At 42.2% G+C, this 26,254-nt stretch overlaps 1 protein-coding gene across 11 annotated transcripts in view; it reads left to right on the forward strand.

The window, feature by feature from the left end:
• tbc1d1 (TBC1 domain family member 1) overlaps positions 1 to 26,254 on the forward strand; it is a 247,214-nt gene that overhangs the window by 95,733 nt on the left and 125,227 nt on the right. For all 11 annotated transcript variants that reach the window (XM_033026846.1, XM_033026822.1, XM_033026812.1 and 8 more), the window contains 7 exons: positions 312 to 839; positions 6,162 to 6,251; positions 8,159 to 8,263; positions 11,732 to 11,864; positions 14,408 to 14,499; positions 19,243 to 19,353; positions 19,698 to 19,829. In XM_033026846.1, the coding sequence (XP_032882737.1) occupies positions 312 to 839; positions 6,162 to 6,251; positions 8,159 to 8,263; positions 11,732 to 11,864; positions 14,408 to 14,499; positions 19,243 to 19,353; positions 19,698 to 19,829 (1,191 nt within the window). The remainder of the gene's footprint in view (positions 1 to 311; positions 840 to 6,161; positions 6,252 to 8,158; positions 8,264 to 11,731; positions 11,865 to 14,407; positions 14,500 to 19,242; positions 19,354 to 19,697; positions 19,830 to 26,254) is intronic.

Consider the following 26,254-nt stretch of genomic DNA (forward strand, 5'->3'; position numbering starts at 1 on the left):
TTTGATCAACTGGTATATTTATGGGTCAATAGTCAAGCAACAACCTGCAACTTCTGAGCTAATTCTGGTGAAAGTTGAAATTGTGAAAGAACTCCACAATAAAAAGGGGATAATTGGATTCGGCAAACTGAAATAGTGAAAGTGAAGGAAAATTTTAGAAGAGATTGATGTGGAAATAATGTTTAATACCAGTGTGTTTGTGTTTCCAATCTTACATCATTAGTTGATCTGGACCAACTGTGTGATAAATTGATAAATGGCTGTTTAGAAATGATGATTTATAAAAAATCAATCTCTCTTATTTCCACCAGGTCCCTGAGATTATCAACACAATCCGTCAAGCTGGGAAGACAGTCTCTCAGGAAGGGGCCCAAATCCGCATGCATGACGATGACTCATTTGCTCAAAAGTATGAAGTCCTATTTGTGGGGAAGGTGACAGTGGCACACAAGAAAGCTCCTCCAGCACTGATCGATGAATGTATCGACAAATTCAACCACCTCCGGGAACACAACGAGGATGATGCACAAGGAGCGCTCGCAGAGAAAGGGCCAGAGAGACCACCAGCAGAGATCTCATTGTCGTTACGCTCCAAACTATTGATACCGTTGTCGCAGAAGAGAAACAAATCTGCTTCTTGGCTGACTGTTCAACATGAGCCTCTGGCTGTCCCGTCACAGGGTACTCTGGAGAAATGTAAATCGCTGGATGGGAGCAACACCTTGAACTGTGATGGAGCGGAGAGTGGTGGCTTAGTTGATGCCATGAAACATGCAGCTAGTGTGCCCAATTTTGTGCAGCCAACAAATATGAAGGCAAATAGGACAATGCTGTTCACGGTAATGTCTGGTTGATCTCTTGCAGTTCTACTGTACCTGTATGCCTCAGTCAATCCTTTAAATTAGGAATACCCAAAGGGTATGCATCAACTTGTCTTTATTTACAGGTACTAAATGGTCATTGTAAGTGCGATAAATGGATGAATCAAATATTCTCTTGCAGCATTCCTGGTTTTCACTCACACCTGGGACCCTGCCTGATTCTGGAGCTCTGCCACCATGTTATGATTTTGGTTCATTACCTGTTCCTTCAGTTTGCTGGTTCATTCCAACCCAGATCACCTCTTGCAGGAGAAGGAGTGGTTTCTACGCCGCTCCACATGTTGAGCAGAGAGATTAGCTCACACTTAACTGTGGTTGCAGATGGATGGCGCATTGAAGCTCACAATTCACAGTTCCCAAAGTTCTGGGATTTATCAGTGCAGTTTGCATCAATGATAATACAAACAATCTGAGAATAAGTGTTTTGATCCCATTATAATGGTTTCAATATTAAATCTATTGTGGATGGCAGTCAAACCAAATTGCCTATTATTTCTAAATACTTGCATTTGTTCAAATGTGGAAATTATATTTAAAACTGATTCTCAGTTAATCCATGGACAAATTAATTGTGTTTTCAAGTAAAAACATTGATTTAAATTCTGATTAGAAAGCAATGTTTAAAAAAAAAAAAAAGCAAACATGATCAACTGCAAATTTATTGTATAGAAAAGTTAACAAAAGGCAAGTATTCTGGCCTGGAGTCTTTTTCTAAGAATCTTTGGCAAATAAGGAAATGTGGGAGAAGGAGGAGGAGACTTGTTGCTTGAGCACCAAGTTGTTCCTCAAGCATAATATGGTGATGCTTGGGTATGAATTATTTCTGATTTATAGAAGTAATTGTGCATTTACAGACAAATATCGACCTCTGCGATGCTCTGTCATACATGTTGTGTGTGGCATCTTTGCTGCTCTCCCTTTTTAGATATTGAGAGTTACTTCTTGCCAGCTTCTTTATGCATTGCATTAAAACAAAGTGTTAGGAGATCAAGGAGGGCTGTACGAGATGCTTTCACAGCTGGATGGAGTCTTGGGTCCTTTTAGCACCTAGCTTTTTTCCTGAAGAGTGGCCAGCATGACAAATTAAATCCAAGCTGACCACCAAGCTGAGAGCCATGATCAGCGAGTCCAGAATCCACAATGTTACCATAGAACGCTTGAAATTGGAATATAAGCAGTTTATGGAAAATAAGAAACTAATTTTGGTTAATTCTCCGCAACTGTAGAAGGAAACTGAGCAATTGAGTTGGGGAAGTTTCAGAGGCTCCACAACTATTACCAGCAGACAATTGCTGAATTATATCCTTCTCCTACATTGAACCTGCTGCTCGTTCAATGATTCATGATGTCAACCTTTTGTTCTCAATTGAGAACTACTTTATGTATCGACAATCTGACAGTTATTGCACTTTAGAAAACCAGAAGACTTGCTCCCCTCCCCCCACAAGTTGCAGCAAGGGCAGCCCCCCTCGGCACCACCTACCATGCCACCAGCCATCACAAAACAACACATCATCCTCTGACACTTTCACCACCTACAATGGGATTCCATCACTAATCACATCTTCCCATCTTCATCCCTTTCTGCTTCCCTCAGAGACAATTCCCTTCACAATTCCCTGGTTCACATCGCCTCATACCCAAACCACCCCCTTCCCCTGCAGGAGATGCAACACCTATACTTGTACCTCCTCCCTCGTCTCTATCCAGGGTCTCTGACACTCCTTTCAGGTGAGGCAGAGGTTCACTTGGACCTCCTCTAACCTCATCTACTCTATCCGCTGTTCTCTCTTCGCTGAACACTTACGCTCAGTCTGCCTTGACCTACGCGATCTCCCGGAAACTGCCCTTCCCATTCCTATACTGAATGTCCTGGGCCTCCTCCACTGTCAGAGTGAGGCCACATGTACATTGGAGGAATAGAACCTCATATTTTGCTTGGGCAGCTTACACCCCAGTGGTATGAACGCTGATTTCATGCAACACCTGCATTCTCTCTCAACACCCCCCATTCCACTACCCTAGTCATCCCACTAGTTGCGTTGTTCACATCCTTGTGTTCCTTTGTTAACACCTTATCCCTAGCCAACAATCGGACATTATGGGCTCCACCATTCCTTGGTCATCTGTTGCCAGCCCTTCTTTGTTCTGGCCTTTTCATCACTCCAGTTCCCTCCCCTCTACTTTCAGTCTGAAGAAGGGTCCCAATGCTAAATGTCACCCATCGCTTTTCTCCAGAGATGTTGCCTGAACCGCTGAGTTACTCCAGCACTTTGTGTCTATCTTTCCCATCTTTATGTCTTGTTTGGGACTTATCGATGAATATCCGTCTCTTTGTTATTGCCTTGTGTGAACATCAGGTGTGTTTAGTAACATAGCAGTTTGAGTAATGTAAGACCCTCCCTGATGTCTTAACACATCGTGACCCTGCTATCAAGTCCTCGTGGTGACCATAAGAGGAGCTACCAGCAAAGATTGCTCTGCTCGTGAGGCAAGGTTACAGCACCCTTGGTTAACGCTGAAAAGCAAAAATATTACAGATGATTGTCTTCCGCCATATTATTTAGACAAGATTTGTTGGCAATGAATGCATTCTGCATTCCAAACGTTTACTGATAATTAAAACAATACTTTCACACTGAGATCTACTTGAACCGCTGCCAAATTCAAAATTGGTGCATTCACTCAGATCAGACTATAATAATTGTGAAATGCGGCATATAGTATGTTAGCCAAGCACAGCTGATTTGCCAGTTGTTTTTCTATCATGTTTGATCTTGCAGATCTTGTTCTCATCGCTTGTTGTGGTCGCTTTGACCCTCGCATGTCACCAGTGCTTTGCATCCATTCGGTTCTATTTACAGTGGCCTACATCCTCAAAAATATAGGAATGTTGTTCATTTTCTTATCCCCTCTGTAATTTTCATCCCTCCGCCCCTATAGGTGTGGATGTATGTGGTCAGTGTTATGCAAGGGTTGGTAGTCACAGCATTTATATGTGAATTTAACCCCATCACTGAATTGAAGATAGACACAAAATGGTGGATTCAAGTTCAAGTTACATTTATTGCCACATGCACCAATTGATACAGTGAGATTTGAGTTACCACACAGCCATACAAATAAAAGAACACAATATGCAATAGGATTTAACATAAATATCCCCCACACTGGAATCAATGTTTCCCACTGAGGGGAGGCAATAAAGTTCAGTCATCTTCCTCTTTGTTCACCCGTGATCGGGGCCTTTGAGCCCTCCGCAGTCGCCGCTGCGGCGGCCCGATGTTCAAGCCCTCTCGCCGGGATGGTTTCTTGGTTCTTGGTTTCTTGGTCGTCCAAAATATTCCAAATGGAATTTAAACTGGAGGTGGTGAAGGGAGGGCTTATGATCGGAGCTCCGGCGTCGGAACGGAAGAATACTCTCAGCGGGTTGGAGTTTCCGAGTTGGCCACTTCTTACCGGAGACCGCGGCTTCCGAAGTCCACAGGCCGAGCTGGATGGAGATTCAACACTGGCGATCCTCTGCAAAAGATCCCAGGACTCCACGATGTTATAGTCAGCGCCGCCTGGGGCTGGAAGCCCCGCAAACCACAGCTCCATGGTGTAAATCAGCAGGCCCAACACTCCGGAGCTCCACACGGCGATCCCCGGTAAGGCATCGTCCCGCTCCGCGATGGAATCCAGTGCCACGCCACTGCTGAAGCGCTGACCGGTCTCCGGCAGGAAAGGCCCCACCAATCCAGATGGTAGGCCGCGATGGGGGGGCGAAGATATGACTCGAGAAAAGACGCATCTCCGACCAGGAAGTGACTGGGAAACTGTTTCCCATCTTCCCCTCCCCCACCCCCCACATAACAAAGACTAAGAAATCTTTTAAAACATTCTATCGACACACTAAAAAATAACAAAAGGGTGAAATGACGGACAGACTGCTGGCGAGGCAGCCGATGACGTCAGTGGCACAGGCAGCATTCCTGTCCCACTGAGTTACTCCAGCATTTTGTGTCTATCTTCGGTTTAAACCAGCATCTGCAGTTCCTTCCTGCACTGTGAATTGAAGATCACATTCAGTACACAAACAATCTGCTGCAAGCAACTGGGAAATTCCTTTTGTTAACTAAAGCATTTACAAAACATTGTTTTGAATTCTGATTTTCAGCATTAGTCACCGAATTTCTTTATTTTCCTTTAGATATGGGAGATGTATTGTAAACATTTGTTGAACCCATCAGCGAAAAAAAAGAATGAACATTGTGTTTTAATTTCTTCCCCAGAGCAGAATAAAGGAGGGTTAAAGATGAAGTATTGTACATTAACAATGATAGGTCATTTATTGTACATTGAGGAAGGCAATAAATGAAGTCATAATGAAAGCAATGATAACCCAGTCTGCACAGTCCATTTGGAGCAACTGAGAAATTACCCTTTTTTATGAAATGCTTCATTTATTTATTTGGAATCAGATCACATGGAAGTTTAGGATATTTTGTCTGCTTTAAGAATAGAAAAAATGTCCTAAACTTCCATATATTATCTCATTCTAAATAAATAAATTAAGCATTTTAGAAAAACAGACATTTCTCAGTTCCTCTATCATTTGACCAAATCTCTCTCTCTTCAAGATCACCCTAAAGATAGCAAATTCAAGGCAGCTGCTTACTGACCTCTTGATCTGGGCTTTAAAGATACAGCTTTAAAGCCTCCACACAACCCTCAAAACCCTTGGACAATTGAATGGAATAATTAAAAATGACCACCTGTTGAAGACCATCGGTCTAACAAAATAAATCACGAAATGCTGGAATAACTCAGCAGGTCAAGCAGATTCTCTGAAAGATGTAGAGAGGTGGTGTTTCAGACTGGGGCCCATCTAAAGAAGGGTCCTGACCAGAAACGGCACTTATCCATGCCCTCCAGATATGCTGTTGGACCTGCTGATTTACTCCAGCATTTTATGGGAGTTTTTTCCTATCTAAGTAAATGAGATGAAACTGAAGTTATTTGGATGAATGATCCTTTCGTAGCTTGGTGTTTAACCTCCGCTCTTCCTTTGTGCGGATAGCCTATGACTTGAACAATGCAAATAGTCATGCTGGCAAATCACAGTGCAAATTGTCATGCAATATCATTTGCCCGAGCTGTGAGTATGGTGCCCAGAATGGTGCCCAGATCAAGAACGGTGGAAGATTCCATGTTGTGCATTCCTACCATTATTGGTCCACTTGTGATTTGAATGCTTTCCTTTCCTTATTTTCAACCAAAATATGTTTTGTTTTTTAGATTGCCCAGTCGGAAGTTTACCTCATAAGTCCTGACACAAAGAAAGTAACAATTGAGAAAAGCTTCAAGGAGATCTCTTTCTGTTCTCAGGTTGGTCTCCAATATGCTCACATTTCTATCTGTCACTTCCAGATGACTCAATCTCGCTACCTAGGTCTGAACCTTTAGTAAAATGTTGTATTTGGAGGTAAAAGTACAGGCAGTGAAGCCAATCTGGTTTATTAGTTAATGTTGCAAATTGCAAGTGGGGTACAGTTGGAGACAGAGTTTGTACTTCGGGTCGTTACCTCATGGAAAAGATGTGGTTCATCTGCTTGTTGGTAGGAAGGTGTCCTATGTGGTCTTGGGCAGCAAAGTGATGCACGTAGTTGAGCTGCTGCCTCACAGCACCAGAGACTCTGACTCAAAACTAACCTTGGGTGCTGTCTGTGTGGAGTTTGTACTTTCTCTCTATTATCACATGGGTTTCCATTGAATGCACTGGCTTCCTCTCGCATCCCAAACACCTGCAGTTTGTAGGTTAACTGGTCTCTGTAAATTGTCCCTAATGTGTAGGGAAAGGATGAGAAAGTGGGATAACATAGACTGGTGTGAACATAGTGCAGTAGTCGGCATGGACTTGGTCGGCCAAAGATCTTATTTTCATGCTGTATCTCTCTAAACTAAACTTCTGAACTAAAGCAAAATGAATTGTAGGCATTAGTGGGCAAGTGGCAAGGATGAGTACCTGATTTGGATATTTTGGTGTAGAAAGGTTCTTCAGGACCCTTCTTCAGACTGACGTTTCGGGTCGAGACCTCTTTCCTCCCACATTCTTAACCTGAAACATCACCCACTCCTTCCCTCCAGAGATGCTGTCTGTCCCACTGAATTACTCCAGCTTTTTGTGTCTATCTTTAGTTATTTTGGTATCAGTTGACCTGCTTTGTCAATTCTGATAGCTGTGATAGTCAGTGTGCTGTGGTAGACACTATGTCTCACTGTCAAGGACAAGGCAGAAGACAGTTGAAAACTTGCATTTTCATTACTGCTACTTCCCTGACTGCAGCCCAGAGCGGCTGGACCTGTAGCTCTTGTACTGGGGGTGCTGCCTCAACCAGCAACTATGAGCAGGGGAGTGATGGCATTTTCAAGGCCATCTGGGGTGCAGTGTGTTCTGTACCTACTGTGACAAGATATTCAATGGTACTATCTGCTGAATCTAACTGCTTGCAGTTGCATTCATAGACCATGCAATTAAAAAAAAAAATTGTCAGTAGATCTGACAAGATCTGTCAGTAGATCAGTTAGTAGTGGCGTCACGGTAGCGGCAGAGTTGCTGCCTTGCAGTACCGGAGACCCGGGTTCGTTCCTGACTACGGGTGCTGTCTGTACGGAGTTTGTACATTCTCCCCGTGACCTGCGTGGATTTTCTCCGAGATCTTTGGTTTCCTCCCACACTCCAAAGACATACAGATTTGTAGTTTAATTGGCTTGGTATATATATATATTTTTAATGTCCCTAGTGTAGGATAGTGTTAATGTGCGAGGATCGCTGGTCGGTGCGGACTCAGTGAGTCGAAGGGCCTGTTTCCGAGCTGTATCTCTAAAACTAAGACTAATCTGAATATGCCTTGCATCATTTTACAGGAATTACTTTATTTGAAAAAGTTTTATTTTATCATTAATTCTGAAACAGTTGTCAAAATTGTTTGCATGATAACGTAACAAATACAGTTGTGACAAGCCTGTTTCAGAATACTTAAGCTGGTCATGAAATAATGTACAACTGAAATAGGCTATTTAGATCGTCACTGGTAACTTTATTTTCCCTTGTGAGGATCCCAATTCAACTTAATTATCCTTTCTCCCAATATCCTCACTATTTCTATACTTTGTTTTATGTTCCATAATCTGTTATGATTGCTGCAAAATACTGAACAGATCAATTTTAAATGAAGTCTTACAAAATAATTTTATGTACTATCAACAATTTTTTTCCCCTCATTCTATAATAGGGAATTAAGTATGTGGACCACTTTGGATTCATCTGCAGGGAGAATCCAGACAGTGGAAGCTGCCATTTTGTCTGTTACGTGTTCCAGTGTACTAATGAGGCCTTGGTGAGTATATGCCCAGCTCTTAACGTAAAGTTAAAAAATACGGGGTTTGACTAGACTTTTGAAGACAGGATGAAATCTGCTAATGAATCTCATTAGTGAGTGGCATTCCAGTTTTAAGATTTTGTGTGTTTTTGGTTTTATTCTGGGCTGAAAGATCCTAATGATAATGACATTTTAATTCAAATTGTATTGGGCCGGATTCACTCTACAAATAAACGGAGAAGTGATTGGCACCAAATAGGTGCTGGTAAAGGAATCTTTGCCTCAGTACCCAGCAAGACCGTGCCTGATGTAGATACAAAGAACTGCAGATGCTGGTTTTGCACCAAAAAAAAGACACAATATGCTGGAGTAACTCAGCGGGCCAGGCAGCAACACTGGAGCAGATGGATCGGAGACAGTGTTGAGCCCCTCTCCTTCCTTTGTTTTTGTCCACTGGCAACATTTGATAATGTTGCATATAATTTTAGTTTTAGAATTAAAATATTAATGCAAGGTGGATATTAAACCAAACTTTAAAATCCATAATAAAGCTCCTAAAATCAAATGAAAATCCTTGAAATATAATTTAATTGATATGTTGCTCATGTTAACGCTAGTCAGTGTCAAGAGTAGACCAGTCACGTTTGTTCTGGTAATTTGGTATTGTGCACCTTCCAGACCATAAAGAGTGACGTGCGCTGTACTTTGGGACACCAAGAAAGATTTAAAGATTATGATTCACCAATTTTATGGCTATTTTGTACTGTGCTATGAGATGATATTTATTAGATGGGAGGTTAGTGCTGGGTGAATGAGACATTGGCACTTGGGCCTCTGTGGAATGAGGTAATGCTTTTGTTTGTTGAAGCAGCTGTCATAGGAAGGTGGGACTTGGTAGAGGGAAAGAGGCCAAGGTCCAGTTAGTTCTTGCATGACACTATGATACTGGAGTTGCTGATGATCCATAATAACATTACCTACTTTGCAAAGTGAGGAAATCCCAGTGATGGAATGCTTTAGGAACCATGTCACTTGTCACAGTTCAAAGTCTCTTGTTCCTCCCAGCTGTGCAGGAGTTATTCATGACTCAACATCACTTACTCTCAAAAGGTATTTTATTTCTGGTAGAAATCTCTCCAATTGTATTAAGTTGGTTTTTTTTGTGCAGCACCCATCATCCACTGGTGTCTTCTGTTATGAGATCCAAGCTCAGAATTTACAATGAAATAATATTGAGCCTCTTGGTACTTCTAGAATGGGAAAAGATTAAGGAGTATCCACCTGCACAGTTCCACACATCAGATTTCCGTGAAAACCTGTTGCTACGTGGTGTTGGCATTTTCATTATGTGACCTTGGCTGCCTCTGCATTCACATTATTTTCTTTGTGACCTGCTCTTTCCAGCTCCCACTTGGCACTATCTGAAACCCCACTATCAACCCTCAGAGTACTGTCATGTTGCTTCTGTAATAAAGTGTTTAGTTGATGAACTGTTTCTTTCCATGTAATGTAACAACATTTGCAATATCAGGAACTGTTATAAGTTGTTGCTTATTAAAAGAACAAGAAGCAGCAGAGGCATATTTGAAGCATTAATTTAATATTTTCTTCAAACTGCATTGGAACAGACTCAAGGTTTCAGATATTAACATCAGTGTTACTTTGTTCTGAGATGCATCTGTTATAGCTCCCCAGATGTGCAGCTCCCCACAGCTTTATAACCAATCTTTGTTGGCATTCTTCTCTCAACTATTTCCTATCACTCAGCATTCCTTCCCTCTTCTCCCCTGGTCTTTTTGTAACGGGTCACAATGCAGTCCACCAGAAATTGTATGGTCAGCAGGTGAGTTGTGATCAACCTCAAGAAACCTGAAGGCAGAGCTTTGCTTTGGGTTCATTGGAGCACTGCTGTTCCCGCCTACCCCGGTAAACTCTCTCTCATTTGGTTATCTACCTCTGACTTTAAAATATGTGGGAAGTTGGTTTTCACCGCACTTTGGAGAAGAAATTTCCAGACTCAAACAGCGAAGAGAAAAAAAACTAATTGATCTGTATCATAAACGACCAACTCCCTTTCTGTCTCGATGCATGGTCTTGACTCGAAATGTTGACTAGTCCTTTTCCTTCTCAGCTGCTGTTTGTCCCGCTGAGTTCCTCTAGCAGTTTGTTTTTAACTCCTTTTCAATTTTGATTTCCCCCCACTTCTGAATGATCTCCCAAGAGATAACACCCTGTCCACGCCCACTTTGCCAAGAATCTTAAGCTTCTGTTCCATGCAAGCTCATAAATGTTTTGGGGAAAGGTCAAATAGTGAGTATAAATGGATTACTATTAGAGATGGTAGGTGCGGGCATAGTCAGTGAAAAGCTGCTGTCTACGCTGTACTGTTGTATGATTCTGTGCTTTGAATACTTGGAGGGCTGTGACTATCGAGTCATTATAGTATCCTCAAGCCGGGTGATGTTGGAACTATGCAGGTGAAAATGAAGAGTTGTGTGGATTGGGCAATGACGGTGAAAACAAAGGTCAGGTCAGATGAGATTCAATTAAATGGTAGATTTGGCTTGAGGTTCTATTTGGCCGACTGCAACTCTGATTCACCGATTTCTCATCTTCCTGCGACTGTTTTGCATTGCCTGTGATAATGGAGGTTTGGGAGGAGTATTAGAAAGGAGCATTGAATTCAAAAGGAAAAATAAATACTTGCATTAATCGTGTGTACACAAAAATGCTGGAGAAACTCAGAGGGTGCAGCAGCATCTATGGAGCGAAGGAGATAGGCAACATTTCGGGCCGAAACCCTTGCATCTGCAGTTCCTTCTTGAACACAAATGCATTAATCGTGTGTCTTCTTATATTAACTAAGTGTGTTGTGATATGCAATGACTGCTGTGTCGGTAAACAAAAATGTGGGCTTGAATTTGGAGTTTGACGCTGGAGGATCTTAGTGGTGGGAATGTGATGTCTGCTTGTGTCTAAATACCATACCCTCCTTGGAATCTTAAGTATGCAGGGTGGGACCCTGATGCCCAGTGTGGGCCTCTGATACAACACCATGGAAAGGCAGGTACATTTCCCAGTATTTGGGGATTTTGTTCACCTCCACCACATTTTAAATGGCTATGGGCCACTCCACCCTATGTGCACCTACTTTTTCCCTCTGACAACAGCTTTTGGGTCTTGATAGGGGAGAACAAATCACCCTTGTGTTTCTTAATTCTGCAGGCTTATGAGTATTGAGGTAAAGTAATTTGTTTTCTTACATTTAGTGGTATGTGACAATGGAGGGAGGCAGATGTTGGGGTTATACGTTGTCTGTTGAGGTCTGTTGAGAACACACTGCCGCATCCAAGAGCTATTCAGAAGAAATAACTTGTATACACAAGAGGTTCCAGAACCTTTTGCTAGTTGACATCTCCTTATCGGACTCCCGCAGAGCAGTTCCACTTCCCGCTGTAACCCTTTGCTGCTTCTCTTTCCAAACAGGTCGATGAAATAATGTTGACGTTGAAGCAAGCATTCACTGCGGCTGCTGTGCACCAAAACATGAAGATCCAAGCTCAGCTCTGCGAGGGATGCCCTTTGAATTCTCTCCACAAATTATGTGAAAAGATAGAAGGTAGCGTCTTTTTTTTCCAAATAAAAAGTCTTCTGTTATCAAAGGTAGATATAAAGTGCTGGAGTAACTCATCTGGATACTGCTTGACCCACTGAGTTACTCCAGCACTTTGTGTTTATCTTAGTAAAAATTAGCATCTGCAGTTCTTTGCTTTGACCTCTATTATCATTCTGATTTTCTCTGTTTCCCTCGGGGAGATCATTGGTTCCTTCTGTTGAGTGCTTGTGTGTTTATGGGTATCCTGATCTGTAGCATTTGCAATGGTGAAAATGTGGCTTTGGTGGCATTGTGTACAGGATGTAGTGCCCCCAGCTCAGCACTGTCAACCCCCCTCCTCCTGGCTCCCACACAACTTTAATTTCATACAAATATGATCATTTCATAAACAAAAATGTTGTCATTGTGACCATGAAACTCTTGGATTGTTATGAATACCCAGCTGAATACATCATCTTTACCTGGTGTGGAGTATACACTGTTCTATACCTACCGATGTGGCTGAGCTAGTGCAAAGCAAGAATTTCATTGTCCTATACAGGGACACATGACAATAAACTCACTTGAACTTGAACCTGAGCTTTAACTGCCCCTTGGCCTAGTAACTTGTTAAGCCATTTTAGAGGACAGGGATGGTCAGTAATTGTCACCTATGTCAACCATGTCCACATCTGTGAATGAATGTTAAAATGGAGTTGTGAGCACATAGGCATGAAAGTAGCAATTTGTCAATTGGTTTGTAAAAAAAAAAAAATCTAATTTGTTTTCTGGTAAATCGGGTCCTTCCAGAATACAAAAAAAAGACAATGAGACCAAGAGTTCAGCCACCTGGCCCCTCAAGGCTATCCTGCCATTGACTGTGATCATGGCCAATCTGCTTTAGTCGGGCTCAACTCTTCTGTCCTGGTCCCCCATACCTTCAATTCTCTCATCTTCAAAAATGTGTCCTTTTTGAAGCCAAGCCTCCACAACATTCCAGCGTAGAGAATTCCAGAGTTTTAAAAGACTGTCATATCTTGCATCTATGTCTCCTCATTCAAGAATTGTGGTGATTGAAACTTCTTAATATCTAGCTTGCCATGGACTCTTAGTATCTTAAAAGTTGCATTAAGATCACCCCTCATTCAACTTCTTAAACTGCTTGTAATAGGACAACCCTCTCACCTGGAACTAGCCTAGTGGATCTCTTTTGTATTGCGTCCAATACAAGTATAGACGTTCTGAAACAAGTGGACCAAAACTGTGCAGGGTAATCGAGATGTGTCTTTATGATCTTGAGAATGCAGGCAGAAGGCAAAGGAAGACCATGCCACAAACAAAAATGGGTGTGAAAGAGGTGTTAGAAGTGATCAGACTTCATCGGGAGCTGTGATAAATTGAGAGAAATACCAGTTTCATCTTGTTTCATCCTTGTTTCATCTGTGGGGAAAAAAAGAGTTGGGAGGAGGACAAGTGCTTGACGAGTTCTCCATCACCTTAGTATAATGTCCTGGCTGTATCATCAACCAGACCTTGCCATCCAAGCTCTTGACAGGAAGTAATGCAAGTTTGCACATCTAGAAGCTTTCCACTGAAGTGCACACTGAGGAGCTTGGATTTAATGAGCAAAACCACATTGTCACCTTTCCAGTGGCTAGTCTTTGGGGCTTCTTGGATTTGCAGCCATACATAGTAATTGGTGCTTCCCTTCAGATCATACTTCCACTTTATTCTGTGCACTCAGTCTATTAGCTAGTCTGATTAGATAGCTCTGTTGCGAGCACATAACCATTAACTTCTAAATGACATTCTGCTGTAAATTAACTCTGACCTGGGTCTAATGAGATCAGTAACTAATGACCTGCTGCCTACTCGCTGTTCACCAAGAGGTGGCTGCTCAATTTCAGTTTCACGTTCTGACATCTTTCTTCAGTACATCTCCAAATCACCAAAAGGAATTTGGGGGTCAATTTGACATTGACTTTCCTTTTGCTAAACATCTCTTTGACTTACCAATTTAGATGTTCGAGATACAGCATGTAAACAGACCCTTTGGCTCACCATGTAATCACCCCGTACACTAGCACTATCCTACACACTAGGGACTATTTATAATTTACAGAAGCCGATTAACCTACAAACCTGAACATCTTTGGAGTGTGGGAGGAAACTCACCCCGAGAAAACCCAAGCGGTCAAGGGAGAATGTGTAAACACCGTACCGACGGCACCCGTAGTCAGGCTCAAACCCGGGTCTCTGGCACTATAAGGCAGCAACTCTACCACTGCGCCGCTATGCCGTACACAGTTAAAAGTGGAAAGACCGTGAGAAATGAAATGTGAGTATAGTGTCTTGTGTACGGTTGGATGAAGAGGATGCTTCGATGCCTCTTGCTTTTATTCAGTAAAAGTTAAAGTGAGTGCAAAGAATAAAATGGTTCTGAAGAGAGAGGCATAACACTTCTAATGAAGCATTTTTCTGCATTCAAACAAGGGAGTTCAATATCATAAATAAAATTATTGAATTGTACTGCATAGGTTTATTGTTCCATTTTCTCTTTGTCTCAGGTCTGCATCCTTCAAAGGCAAAGGTGGAAATTCAGAAACACTTATCAACATTTAACAACAAAGATCAAGGATCAATTTTTGAGGGGGTTCAGGTAATTTTAATGCTCTAATTATGGGGAATAAATGTTTACTGAAGTTTTTTTTGTATTGAGGTATTCTTGATGGAAAGGGTGTGTATTTGTATTATTTTCTTAAACTCCTGTTTTCCCCTTACTTTTCCAGATCAATTATGCTTAATATGTAGAAATTATGATTAATAAACAATATATTTAAAAGGTTCTTGGGTATTTTTAGATGCAATTTTGTTAACTCTGATCTTATTAGCTGAAGGCACAAAATGGTTTATTGAGTTGCTCCATTGAAAGCTGAGGATAATGGTTAGTGCCCATTGGTAATAACTGAGAAATGTCATGTGGCTGTGTGTGTCCCAACTTGTATTTTAATTAATGCTGCCGGCAACCAAGCAGTTTCATTTATCCTTTTTAATCCTTAACATAGAAACATAGAAAGCCTGCACCGCCATTCAATATGATCATGGCTGATCATCCAACTCAGTATCCTGTACCTGCCTTCTCTCCATACCCCCTGATCCCTTTAGCCACAAGGGCCACATCTAACTCCCTCTTAAATATAGCCAATGAACTGGCCTCAACTACCTTCTGCAGCAGAGAATTCCAGAGATTCACCACTCTCTGTGTGAAAAAAGTTTTCCTCATCTCGGTCCTAAAAGATTTCCCCCTTATCCTTAAACTGTGACCCCTTGTTCTGGACTTCCCCAACATCGGGAACAATCTTCCTGCATCTAGCCTGTCCAACCCCTTAAGAATTTTGTAAGTTTCTATAAGATCCCCCCTCAATCTTCTAAATTCTAGCGAGTACAAACCGAGTCTATCCAATCTTTCTTTATATGAAAGTCCTGACATCCCAGGAATCAGTCTGGTGAACCTTCTCTGTACTCCCTCTATGGCAAGAATGTCTTTCCTCAGATTAGGAGACCAAAACTGTACGCAATACTCCAGGTGTGGTCTCACCAAGACCCTGTACAACTGCAGTAGAACCTCCGTGCTCCTATACTCAAATCCTTTTGCTATGAATGCTAACATACCATTCGCCTTCTTCACTGCCTGCTGCACCTGCATGCCTACTTTTAATGACTGGTGTACCATGACACCCAGGTCTCGTTGCATCTCCCCCTTTCCTAATCGGCCACCATTCAGATAATAATCTACTTTCCTGTTTTTGCCACCAAAGTGGATAACCTCACATTTATCCACATTATACTGCATCTGTCATGCATTTGCCCACTCACCCAGCCTATCCAAGTCACCTTGCAGCCTCCTAGCATCCTCCTCACAGCTAACACTGCCCCCCCAACTTCGTGTCATCCGCAAACTTGGAGATGTTGCATTCAATTCCCTCGTCCAAATCATAAATATATTGTAAATAGCTGGGGTCCCAGAACTGAGCCTTGCGGTACCCCACTAGTCACTGCCTGCCATTGTGAAAAGGACCCGTTTACTCCTACTCTTTGCTTCCTGTCTGCCAACCAGTTCTCTATCCACATCAATACTGAACCCCCAATACCATGTGCTTTAAGTTTGTATACTAATCTCTTATGTGGGACCTTGTCGAAAGCCTTCTGAAAGTCCAGATATAACACATCCACTGGTTCTCCCTTATCCACTCTACTAGTTACATCCTCGAAAAATTCTATAAGATTCGTCAGACATGATTTACCCTTCATAAATCCATGCTGACTTTGTCCAATGGTTTCACCACTTTCCAAATGTGCTGCTATCCCATCTTTAATAACTGATTCTAGCAGTTTCCCCACTACCGACGTTAGACTAACTGGTCTGTAATTCCCCGTTTTCTCTCTCCCTCCCTTTTTAAAAAGTGGTGTTACATTAGCTACCCTCCAATTCTCAGGAACTACTCTAGAATCTAAAGAGTTTTGAAAAATTATCACTAATGCATCCACTATTTCTGGGGCTACTTCCTTAAGTACTCTGGGATGCAGCCTATCTGGCCCTGGGGATTTATCGGCCTTTAATCCATTCAATTTACCTAACACCACTTCCCGGCTAACCTGGATTTCACTCAGTTCCTCCATCTCATTTGACCCCCGGCCCCCTGCTATTTCCGGCAGATTTTTTATGTCTTCCTTAGTGAAGACAGAACCAAAGTAGTTATTCAATTGGTCTGCCATGTCCTTGTTCCCCATGATCAATTCACCCGTTTCTGACTGCAAGGGACCTACATTTGTTTTAACTAATCTTTTTCTCTTCACATATCTATAAAAGCTTTTGCAGTCAGTTTTTATGTTCACTGCCAGTTTTCTTTCATAATCTATTTTCCCTTTCCTAATTAAGCCCTTTGTCCTCCTGTAATTAACCAATTATAATTTCTGATAACTTTCTCAGAATCATTTTTTTTTTTTTGCTGCCTATCTTAAAGTTGCCAGTATTTTGCTCTTGAAGCTCTTAAATAATTTTGCCCAAGTGGGCGTAATAATCATCAGTGTTTCCTAAGTGCTGCCCACCTTTCTCTGGCTGTTCTTGCTATTCGGGGGGGGGGGGGGGGGGGGAATTAATGCATGTTGTTGCTGAAATAAGTGACTCAGAGAAACCCTAATGTCTTGTTATGCACGTTAGCAGATACAAAATGAACAGACAACATTGTTTTCATTGGTATGGAAGGTACATTGAGGATTTTATTTTCATTCTAGCAGTGAAGGAGATATAAAGGATAATCGTATTTTCAAATTAACTAGGTGAGAACATTTGGGACCGTACAGATTGAGAGTTGCAAAGGGTGAATAATTGCTCATTGTTTTGTTCTGCTGGACAACGTCACGCAATACTAATGAAAACTTGATCTAATTTTTCCTGAGTGATAGATTAATGTAATTACTTTGAAGGTAGACACAAAATGCTGGAGTAACTCAGCCGGTCAGGCAGCATCTCTGGAGAGAAGGAATGGGTGACGTTTCGGGTCGAGACCTTTCAGATTGAATGAGTAATTATTCACCCTTTGCAATGCTCAATCTGTACGGCCACAAAAGCTTTCACCTAGTTAATCTGGTTAAGATGGTAACGGAAAATGTGTTTATCACAAATATTAGCCTTTTTTTAGTCAGAGCATCATCTGTCAAGAGGGAATTTCATTGCACCTTGGTAATAATCTAAATGTGAAGATTCATATTTGAAATCTCAAGGTGAGGTCAATTATCCAGAGATTATTTACAACACTCATAACTAAAAAAGTGTAGCAAGGAAAGAAAAGGACGTCATTGCATTGTGTAGGAAACAACTGCAGATGCTGGTTTAAATCGAAGGTAGACACAAAATGCTGGAGTAACTCAGCGGGTCAGGCAGCATCTCCGGAGAGAAGGAACAGGCGATGTTTCAGATCGAGACCCTTCTTCAGTCTGAGTGTTTTAGTGATGAGCGCAGGCATATAGTTCCTTGAAAGTGGCGACACAAACAGGGCAGCGTCGAAGAAGGAGTTAGACACGCTTGCCTGGATTAGGCCGAGTAATGTTTAGAGAAGTTGGAATGTCATGTTATCTTGGTGAGAGTGAGATGTTGGTGAGGCCACATTTGGAGTTCTGTATACCACTCTGCTCACTTGGCTCTAGGAAGGATGTTATTAAACTTGAACGGGTGGAAAAACATCTGCAAGGATATTACTGGGTCTGGAGGATTTGCATTATAAGGAGAGGCTGGATAAGTTGGGACTTTTTTCACTAGAGTGTAGGAGATTGAGGGGTGACTCACAGAGGTATATAAAATCACGAAGGGCATAGATAAGGTGAATGGCCATAGTCCATTCCCCAGGTTAGGAGAGTCTACAATCAGAGGGTGTAGATTTAAGGGGAGAGGAAAAAATATGCAAAACATAGAAACATAGAAAATAGGTGCAGGAGTAGGCCATTCGGCCCTTCGAGCCATTCAATAGCTCCTTTTCATACAGAGGATAGTGCGCACGTGGTTCGATGGAATTGGTAGAGTCGGTACAATTACACGTTTAAAATACAATTGGGCAGGATGGAATAGTTTGGAGGTGTACGTTGGTCGGAATGGTTAAGTTGTGCCAAAGGGCCTGTTTTCATGCTGTGTACAGCTTTGTGACTAGGACGTGAAGCTTGCAGAGTAAACAGTAGTAAACAGTAATGATAAATGTAACAACCGTGGTAAAACAATGAAATGGTGAAAGATTGTAGTGTAATTTGAAGTAGTGCAGAAATTATTAAAGTATAATAACATAATGAGGCAGAGTAAGAATGTGTGATAGCACCTCTGGGGAAAGTGGTGTGAAAGAGGTTAATTGGTTCAGGAGTCTGATAGCAGTGAGAAGAAGCTGTTTTTAAGTCTGGATTTCTGAGCTTTCAAACTCCTGATAGTCATAAAATTGTTTAGCAAGGAAACGGTCCTTCGACCCCACTTACCCATGCCGACAAAGATGCTGCATCTGCACTGGTCCCACCTGCATGCATTTGACCCATATCCCTCTAAATCTTTCCCATCCATGTACCATCTTCCAGAAGAGAGAAAAGAGAATGGCCAGGAACCTGGGATGGACTGGTGTTCACCACTCTCTGCAACGTCAGGTGGTCAAGAGCAGAGCAGTTGCCATACCAGACCAAGATGATAATATTTAAGATGATAAAAAAGAAAATATTTTCGAAAGCGCATCTGTAGAAGCCACCTTCCCAAATCTCTCAACTGATGTAATTTTCTAAGTCTGCCTTAGCACGCTGCATGTTGACTGGAATATTTCTCAGATGGTACCTATTTGAAAATAGTTCATCCAAAACTGTTGTTCCTTTTTAGAAAATGAAACCAAAAAATGAACTGGAGGAAAACGAACTGGTTCTTTCCATGCTGCGACAGCTCTACGAAGAGAAACAGAAACAGCATGTCCACAATGGAGATGCAAAACAGGTAAGTTGCTCCGTGGGCCTTTTGCAATCCTGAACCTCAGTCACTTTTTAAAAATGGTTGGAAACAGCCAAATAAATCAAACATCTACCCAATATTAGTGATTTGGTTTGAGAGCTTTAGAATTTTTTGCTGTAATTTAACAAAGCAGAGAATAAACTGATTAACTTTGAATCATAAGATCATAAGGGATAGGAGAAAAATTAGGCCATTTGGCCCATCAAGTTTACTCCACCATTCAATCAAGGCTCCTTCCTAACCCCATTCTCCTGCCTTGTCCCCATAACCTCTGACTCCTGCCCTTATGTTAAAGCTTGTTGGGTTCATGATCTTGTGTTTATTTTCAGACCTTGCCAAGCTGCCCGCAACAGTCCAGTGCCACCGAGCAACTATCTCTCTCTGCCCGTTTCAAGTTGGATAACCTGAAAAGCAAAGCAAAAAAGTCATTGGCAGAATCACTAGAGAACATTTTATCGATGGTGAGCATTGTTTTAATCAACTCTTATTATAACACGAAAGGAGACCATTTGTTTAAAAGCCAGTCCACCCTAACTCCTGATAGTCTCATTCATCTTCAATTTATTTCCATAGACCCCCACAACTTGCCCCCTCTCAAATGCCCATCCACACCCCTGTGATCGACACAAAGTGCTTCAGACGAAGAAAGGTCCCAACCCGAAACGTCACCCATCCTTTTTCTCTAGAGATGCTGCCTGACTGGCTGAGTTGCTCCAGCACTGTGTCTATCTGGTATAAATCAGCACCTGCAGTTATTTGTTTCTATACACGCCCCTTTCATATTTTTTTTAACCATTTACCGACATTAAGGGATGAAGTTGTTGATTAATGTGTAAGAAGGAACTGCAGATGCTGTTTTAAACCGAAGATAGACACAAAACGCTGGAGTAACTCAGCGGGACAGGCAGCATCTCTGGAGCGAAGGAATGGGTCGAAACCCTTCTTCAGACTGGTTCGGGATAAGGGAAATGAGAAATATAGATGTTGATGTGGAGAGATAAAGAACAATGAATGAAAGATATGCAAAAGAGTAACGATGACAAAGGAAACAGGCCATCGTAAGCTGTTTGTCGGGTGAAAGTGAGAAGCTAGTGTGACTTGGATGGGGGAGCGATAGAGAGTGAGGGGATGCCGGCAGGGCCGGCCTTAAGCCGATTGGACCGGCCTTAAGCCGATTGGACCGATTGCTCCCAATTGGGCCCCGCACTAATTTTCTGTATTTCGTATTAAAAAAAAACATTCTCCTTGTTAAAAACGAACATGAATAAAAACCGCTGCACCGGCCATCAGACAAAAACGATTTGTTAACTACCACTGTTAGCACTTGTTAACAGCCAGCAGTTAACACGTAGTTATATAATGTGTTATCAATGCATCGATCCACATTCCTCAGTAAATGTAATTGTGTTTAGGCCAAGTATTAATGACGCCGCAGTCCTTTGAATAAAATTCACGGGACTCCTGTGAATTTTATTCAAAGGAACGCGGCTTCATTAATACTTGGTCAAAACACAATTACATTTACTGAGGAATGTAGATCGATGTATTAATGACACATTGAGAATTTCATAAAACTCATTCTTCACTTCCTGAAGTGCACCACTGGCTCACTGTTGTTTGTGATGTTTGCATTTCAAATATATTCAAGTATTCCGCCTGTCTTCCTCTTGCAAAAATCGAATGCATTAAAAGCATGTCTCAATCTCGTCAACCTCATCAACTGCAATTCTCCAGAATGCAGCTTTCTTTACTCCAGAATTTAGTGTCTGCCTTTAAAATAAATCCATGGTCCGTTGAAGAAACAACACGATAGACCACTGGAAGTGCAAGTTTTGCTGTACACTTCATACTGTAGAACACATCATAATACACCTTGAGTGAACTAATGGGGTTAGATTTTTTTTTTTAATCGGTTGTCTAGAATTAATCGATACCCAACCTATGTACCTTATATCAGATTTAAATCGGAATTACGATTTTTTTTTTGTTTTCCTATTTGCCAATTTTTTTGTGCCTGGTTATTTGGTGGCCAATCACCCGCTGTCTCCAAGAGCATTGTGTCCAATCACACAATGCAGTTTAATGGTACGTAACAGCTACGGTAAAGGTTGGAAGCCAGCGGAGCTACTGACAGTCAGACGGGAGCAGGAGAGATTAAGACAGTGTATAATTTGTAGCACCTTAGTGTACAATTTCATAATATATACTAAATAACAGGGCTGACAGACCTTAGCTGGGAACCTGGGGCTCACCAAAATGTTTCCCAATTGGGCCCCGCACCTCCTAAGGCCGCCCTGGATGCTGAGGCTACCTGAAGTGAGAGAAATCAATATCATGCCACTGGGCTATAAGCTGCCCAAGCGAAATATGAATTGCTGTTCCACCAATTTGCGTTTAGCGTCACTCTGACAATGGAGGTGACCAAGGACAGAAAGGTCTGTGTAGGAATGGGAAGGAGAATTAAAGCGTCCAGCAACTGGGAGATCAGGTTGGTTCATGCGGGCTGAGCGAAGGTGTTCCGTGAAACTATCGCCCAGTCTGCGTTTGGTCTAACCAAGTATAAAATTCCACATCTTGAATGATGGATACAGTAGAGGAGGTTGGAGGAGGTGCAAGTGAACTTCTGCCTAACCTGAATGGACTGTCGGAGTCCCTGGACAGTCGAGGGAGGAGGTATAGCGACCGGTGTTGCATCTTCTGCGGTTGCAGGGGAAGGTACCTGGGGAGGGGGTGGTTTGGGTGGGAAGGGTGTTGCGGTGGGAACGGTCACTGCAGAAGGCGGAAAGGGGTGAAGATGGGAACATGTGGCTCATGGTGGGATCCCGTTGGAGGTGGCAGAAATTTCAGAAGATTATGTGTTTGCGACGGCTGATGGGGTGGAAAGTAAGGACTAGGGGGAGGGGAGAAAGGGCAGAGCTGTGGGGTACCGAGGAGACACGAGTGAGGGCCTCATCTATGATGGGAGAGGGGAACCCCCCGATCCCTAAAGAATGAGGACATCTCAGATGTTCTAGTATGGAACACCTCATCTTGAGCGCAGATGTAGCGTAGACGGAGGAATTGGGAGTAGGGGATGGAGTCTTTGCAGGAAGCAGGGTGGGAAAAAGTGTAGTCGAGATAGTTATGGGAGTCGGTGGGTTTGTAATAGACATCAGTCAATAGTCAATTTATTGTGATGGAGACTGTCGGAGATGGTCCAAGTAAATTTGATTGCAGGATAAAAATTGGTGGTGAAGTTGATGAAGTCCATGAGTTCTGCATGGGTGCAGGAGGTAGCACCGATGCAGTCACCAATGTAATCGTGATAGAGTTCGGGGATAGGGCCTGGAACAGGGATTGTTCAACGTGCCCTACAAAGAGGCAGGCATAGCTGCAGGCCATGCTGGTGCCCATAGCTACGCCTTGGGCCTGGAGGAAGTGGGAGGAGTCAAAGGAGGTTGTTGAGAATGAGGCCCAGCTCCGCTAGGCGGATTAAAGGTTTCAAAGGTCTTTTATTGTCACGTGTACCAATTAAGGTACAGTAATATGCAAATTACCATACAGCCATTTAAATTTGTTTTTAAAACTCCATGTATTTATCCTTTTTTTATTAACTACACTGAATGGAAACTGATCGAGTAACGTTTTTTCGTTTCCTCTGTGTATGCAAGTACTCAGTGAAAATTATATTAAATAAATACTGAATACTGAATACTGAGCCATACTAAAAAAGCACCAAGACCCACAACTACATAAATATTAACATAAACATCCACCACAGTGGATTCCCCACATTCCTCACTGTGATGGAAGGCGTTTCCTGCCTCTATCGTGTCCAAACCCTTAACAATCTTATATGTTTCAATGAGATCTCTCTTATCCTTCTAAACTCCAGAGTGTACAAGCCCAGCTGCTCCCTTCTCTCAGCATATGACAGTCCTGCCATCCCGGGAATTAACCTTGTAAACCTACGCTGCACTCCCTCAATAGCAAGAATGTCCTTCCTCAAATTAGGGGACCAAAACTGCACACAATACTCCAGGTGTGGTCTCACTAGGGCTCTGTACAACTGCAGAAGGACCTCTTTGCTCCTATATTCGATTCCTCTTGCTATAAAGGCCAACATGCCATTCACTTTCTTCACTGCTTGCTGTACCTGCATGCTTACTTTCATAGACTGATGCACAAGGACCCCCAGATCCCTTTGTATTTCCCCTTTTCCTAACTTGACGCCATTTAGATAGTAATCTGCCTTCCTGTTTTTGCTACCAAAGTGTATAGATAGCCTCACATTTATCCGCATTAAACTTCATCTGCCATGCATCTGCCCACTCCCCCAACCTGTCCGAGTCACCCTGCATTCTCATAGCATCCTCCTCACAGTTCATACTGCCACCCAGCTTTGTGTCATCTGCAAATTTGTTAATGTTACTTTGAAGCTTCATCCAAGCTAAAGAACAGTAAAAACATACATTTAACGCATACTAAAAAAACAACAAAGAAGAAAGGGACAGAGACTGTTGGCGAGGCAGAGTAGAGTGTTATTAGAGGGAAATTGGATGGTTCTGCGGTCGAGGAAGAAACGGAGGGCTTTAAGGCCTTCCTGGTGAGGGATTGATGTGTAGGGTGACTGAACATCCACAGTAAAGATGAAGGAGTTGGGGTTCGGTAAGCGGAAGTCATTAATGAGACAAAGGGCATGTGAGATATCTTGGACATAGGTTGGGAGAGATTGGACAGGGGGTCGAGGATGGAGTCGAGGTACGTGGAAATAATTTCAGTGGGGCAGGAGGAGTCAGAAACAATGGGTCTACCAGGGCAGTTCTTTTTGTGGATTTTGCAGAGAAAGTAAAAACGGGCTGTGTGGGGCTGGGAAACGATAAGGTTGGAGTGTCATTTCAGGTGCCCTGAAATGGAGGGACTATGTTTCAACATTGCTGTAATTTCTACATGGTGAACCAAAATGTATAAAAATGGCCTTTATTAAAATCTGACAATGTGCACTTTTACCACATGATTTTTTCTATTACAAATCTCAAAATTGTGGATTTTAGAGGCAAATAAATAAATGACGGGTCTTTGTCCCAAACATTATGGAGGGCACTGTATGTTTCTAAAGATGGATCCCGACCTGAAACATCGCCTGCCCATTTCCGCCAGAGATGCTGCCTGATCCACTAAGTTTCTCCAGCACTTCGTGTTTTGCTCAAGATTTCAAAATCTGCAATTCTGTGTGTCTTCATTTAATACATTACTGATCGATGATGCCACCTACAGGACTATATCAGTAATTGTGAGGCGTAATGGCCATTGGTGACTTGTAACAAAACATAAAATACTCGATGGGAGCATCTCACAGTAGACAATGTTAAGGACAAAATATTTGAGTTGAGTTATGCAAGGCAGTTGGCATCTTTTTCAGAACCACCAGTAACAATGTTACAAAATTTTGAGATGTTAAAAATCGTCTGCAATTTATCCCATCAGATAAAGCATAAAAATAAGTTTAATTTGACACCTAATTCACTTTCATATCTTCAGTATTAAAAAAGTTATGGCCATTTTAATACGTGGAAATTAGCATCTTGTTCACAATATAACATGATTTTAAAATCTCACTGTCATGAACAAATGCCAGATGGAAGGAATTTAATGTTTATTTCCCATAAATGAATCTAGAAACGCCCACTCAATATATACAAAATTATTATTTTTTTGCACACTACATGGGACAAAAACTGATATTTAGTATAAAAATATTGACTATGGATAGACAATAACACAAAATAAAAACGATTTAGATGCTCTTATGACATGATTGTCCAAATAAAAAGCATTTTAATCATCTTGCTTCTGGAACACGATCGATTGGAACGTTGCATTTGCGGTGAATTTGAAGCCCATATCGGCAGGAAAGAAACTGCCGAATCGTATGGGACCCAAATAATTTTTTCGCAACGTAAAATTAGATTAAAGCTATCCCAAGAAGCAAGATTATATGTAAAATAAATGATTTACCCTTTGGTTTGTCCCGTTCTTGCGATCCGTCACGTTGAGGGCGTTAGAAGTCGCTTTTTATTTTATTTCAATTATTAAATTGTCTCGCGATTTAAAATAAATAAATCGGGAGCGGCGGTCCGATCGATTTTTCTTCAGCAGCTAGCAGCCCAAGGAAATCCGCCTCTGACATGCAGTACAAAACTGGATTTTAATCCTGCCCCCCCCCCACCCCAAAGGCGCCAAAGACGCGCACACAGCCAGTGGCAGAACTGTAGCGCCGCTGAAGGAAAGTTTTGTAACATCGCTACCACCAGTGGTCCATCATTTATGCTGTGAGACATCTGGGCAATAGGTTCATAAGTTATTAGAGCAGAATTGGGCCATTCGGCCCATCGTCTACTCTGCCATTCAATCATGGCTGATCGATCTTTCCCTCTCAACCCTATTCTCCTGCCTTCTCCCCCTAACTCCTGGCACCCATACTGTCACCTGACACTTGTACCCCCAATGCCATGCATGTAGCTGGTGTGATCAGCTGATGCTCTCTCAAGAACACAAGAGCTGCCAAGGATCCAGAGCTTGAAACAATGAAACATGGTGAGATTTGTTCCAGTCTTTGAGCCACAGATGTAGGAGTTTGAAGTGTCTACCAAAAAAGATGATACAATGCCCAGACTGAAGTGAGTGATACAGACAGGATGGGAAATGTCTCCGAGTGACACCGAACCACACAGGCTGGACATCCACATGAGAGATACAATGAACACTCGGGTGCCCTGAGCTTCAGAATTGAGAAGTAAATAAGTAAGTAAGTTTATTGGCCAAGTATTCACATACCACATACCCATCCACATCAACGGGACGGAGGTGGAATGTGTTTCCAGCTTCAGGTTCCTGGGGGTCAACA

Source organism: Amblyraja radiata, chromosome 1 (assembly GCF_010909765.2).
Source record: "Amblyraja radiata isolate CabotCenter1 chromosome 1, sAmbRad1.1.pri, whole genome shotgun sequence".
Lineage (NCBI taxonomy): Eukaryota > Metazoa > Chordata > Chondrichthyes > Rajiformes > Rajidae > Amblyraja > Amblyraja radiata.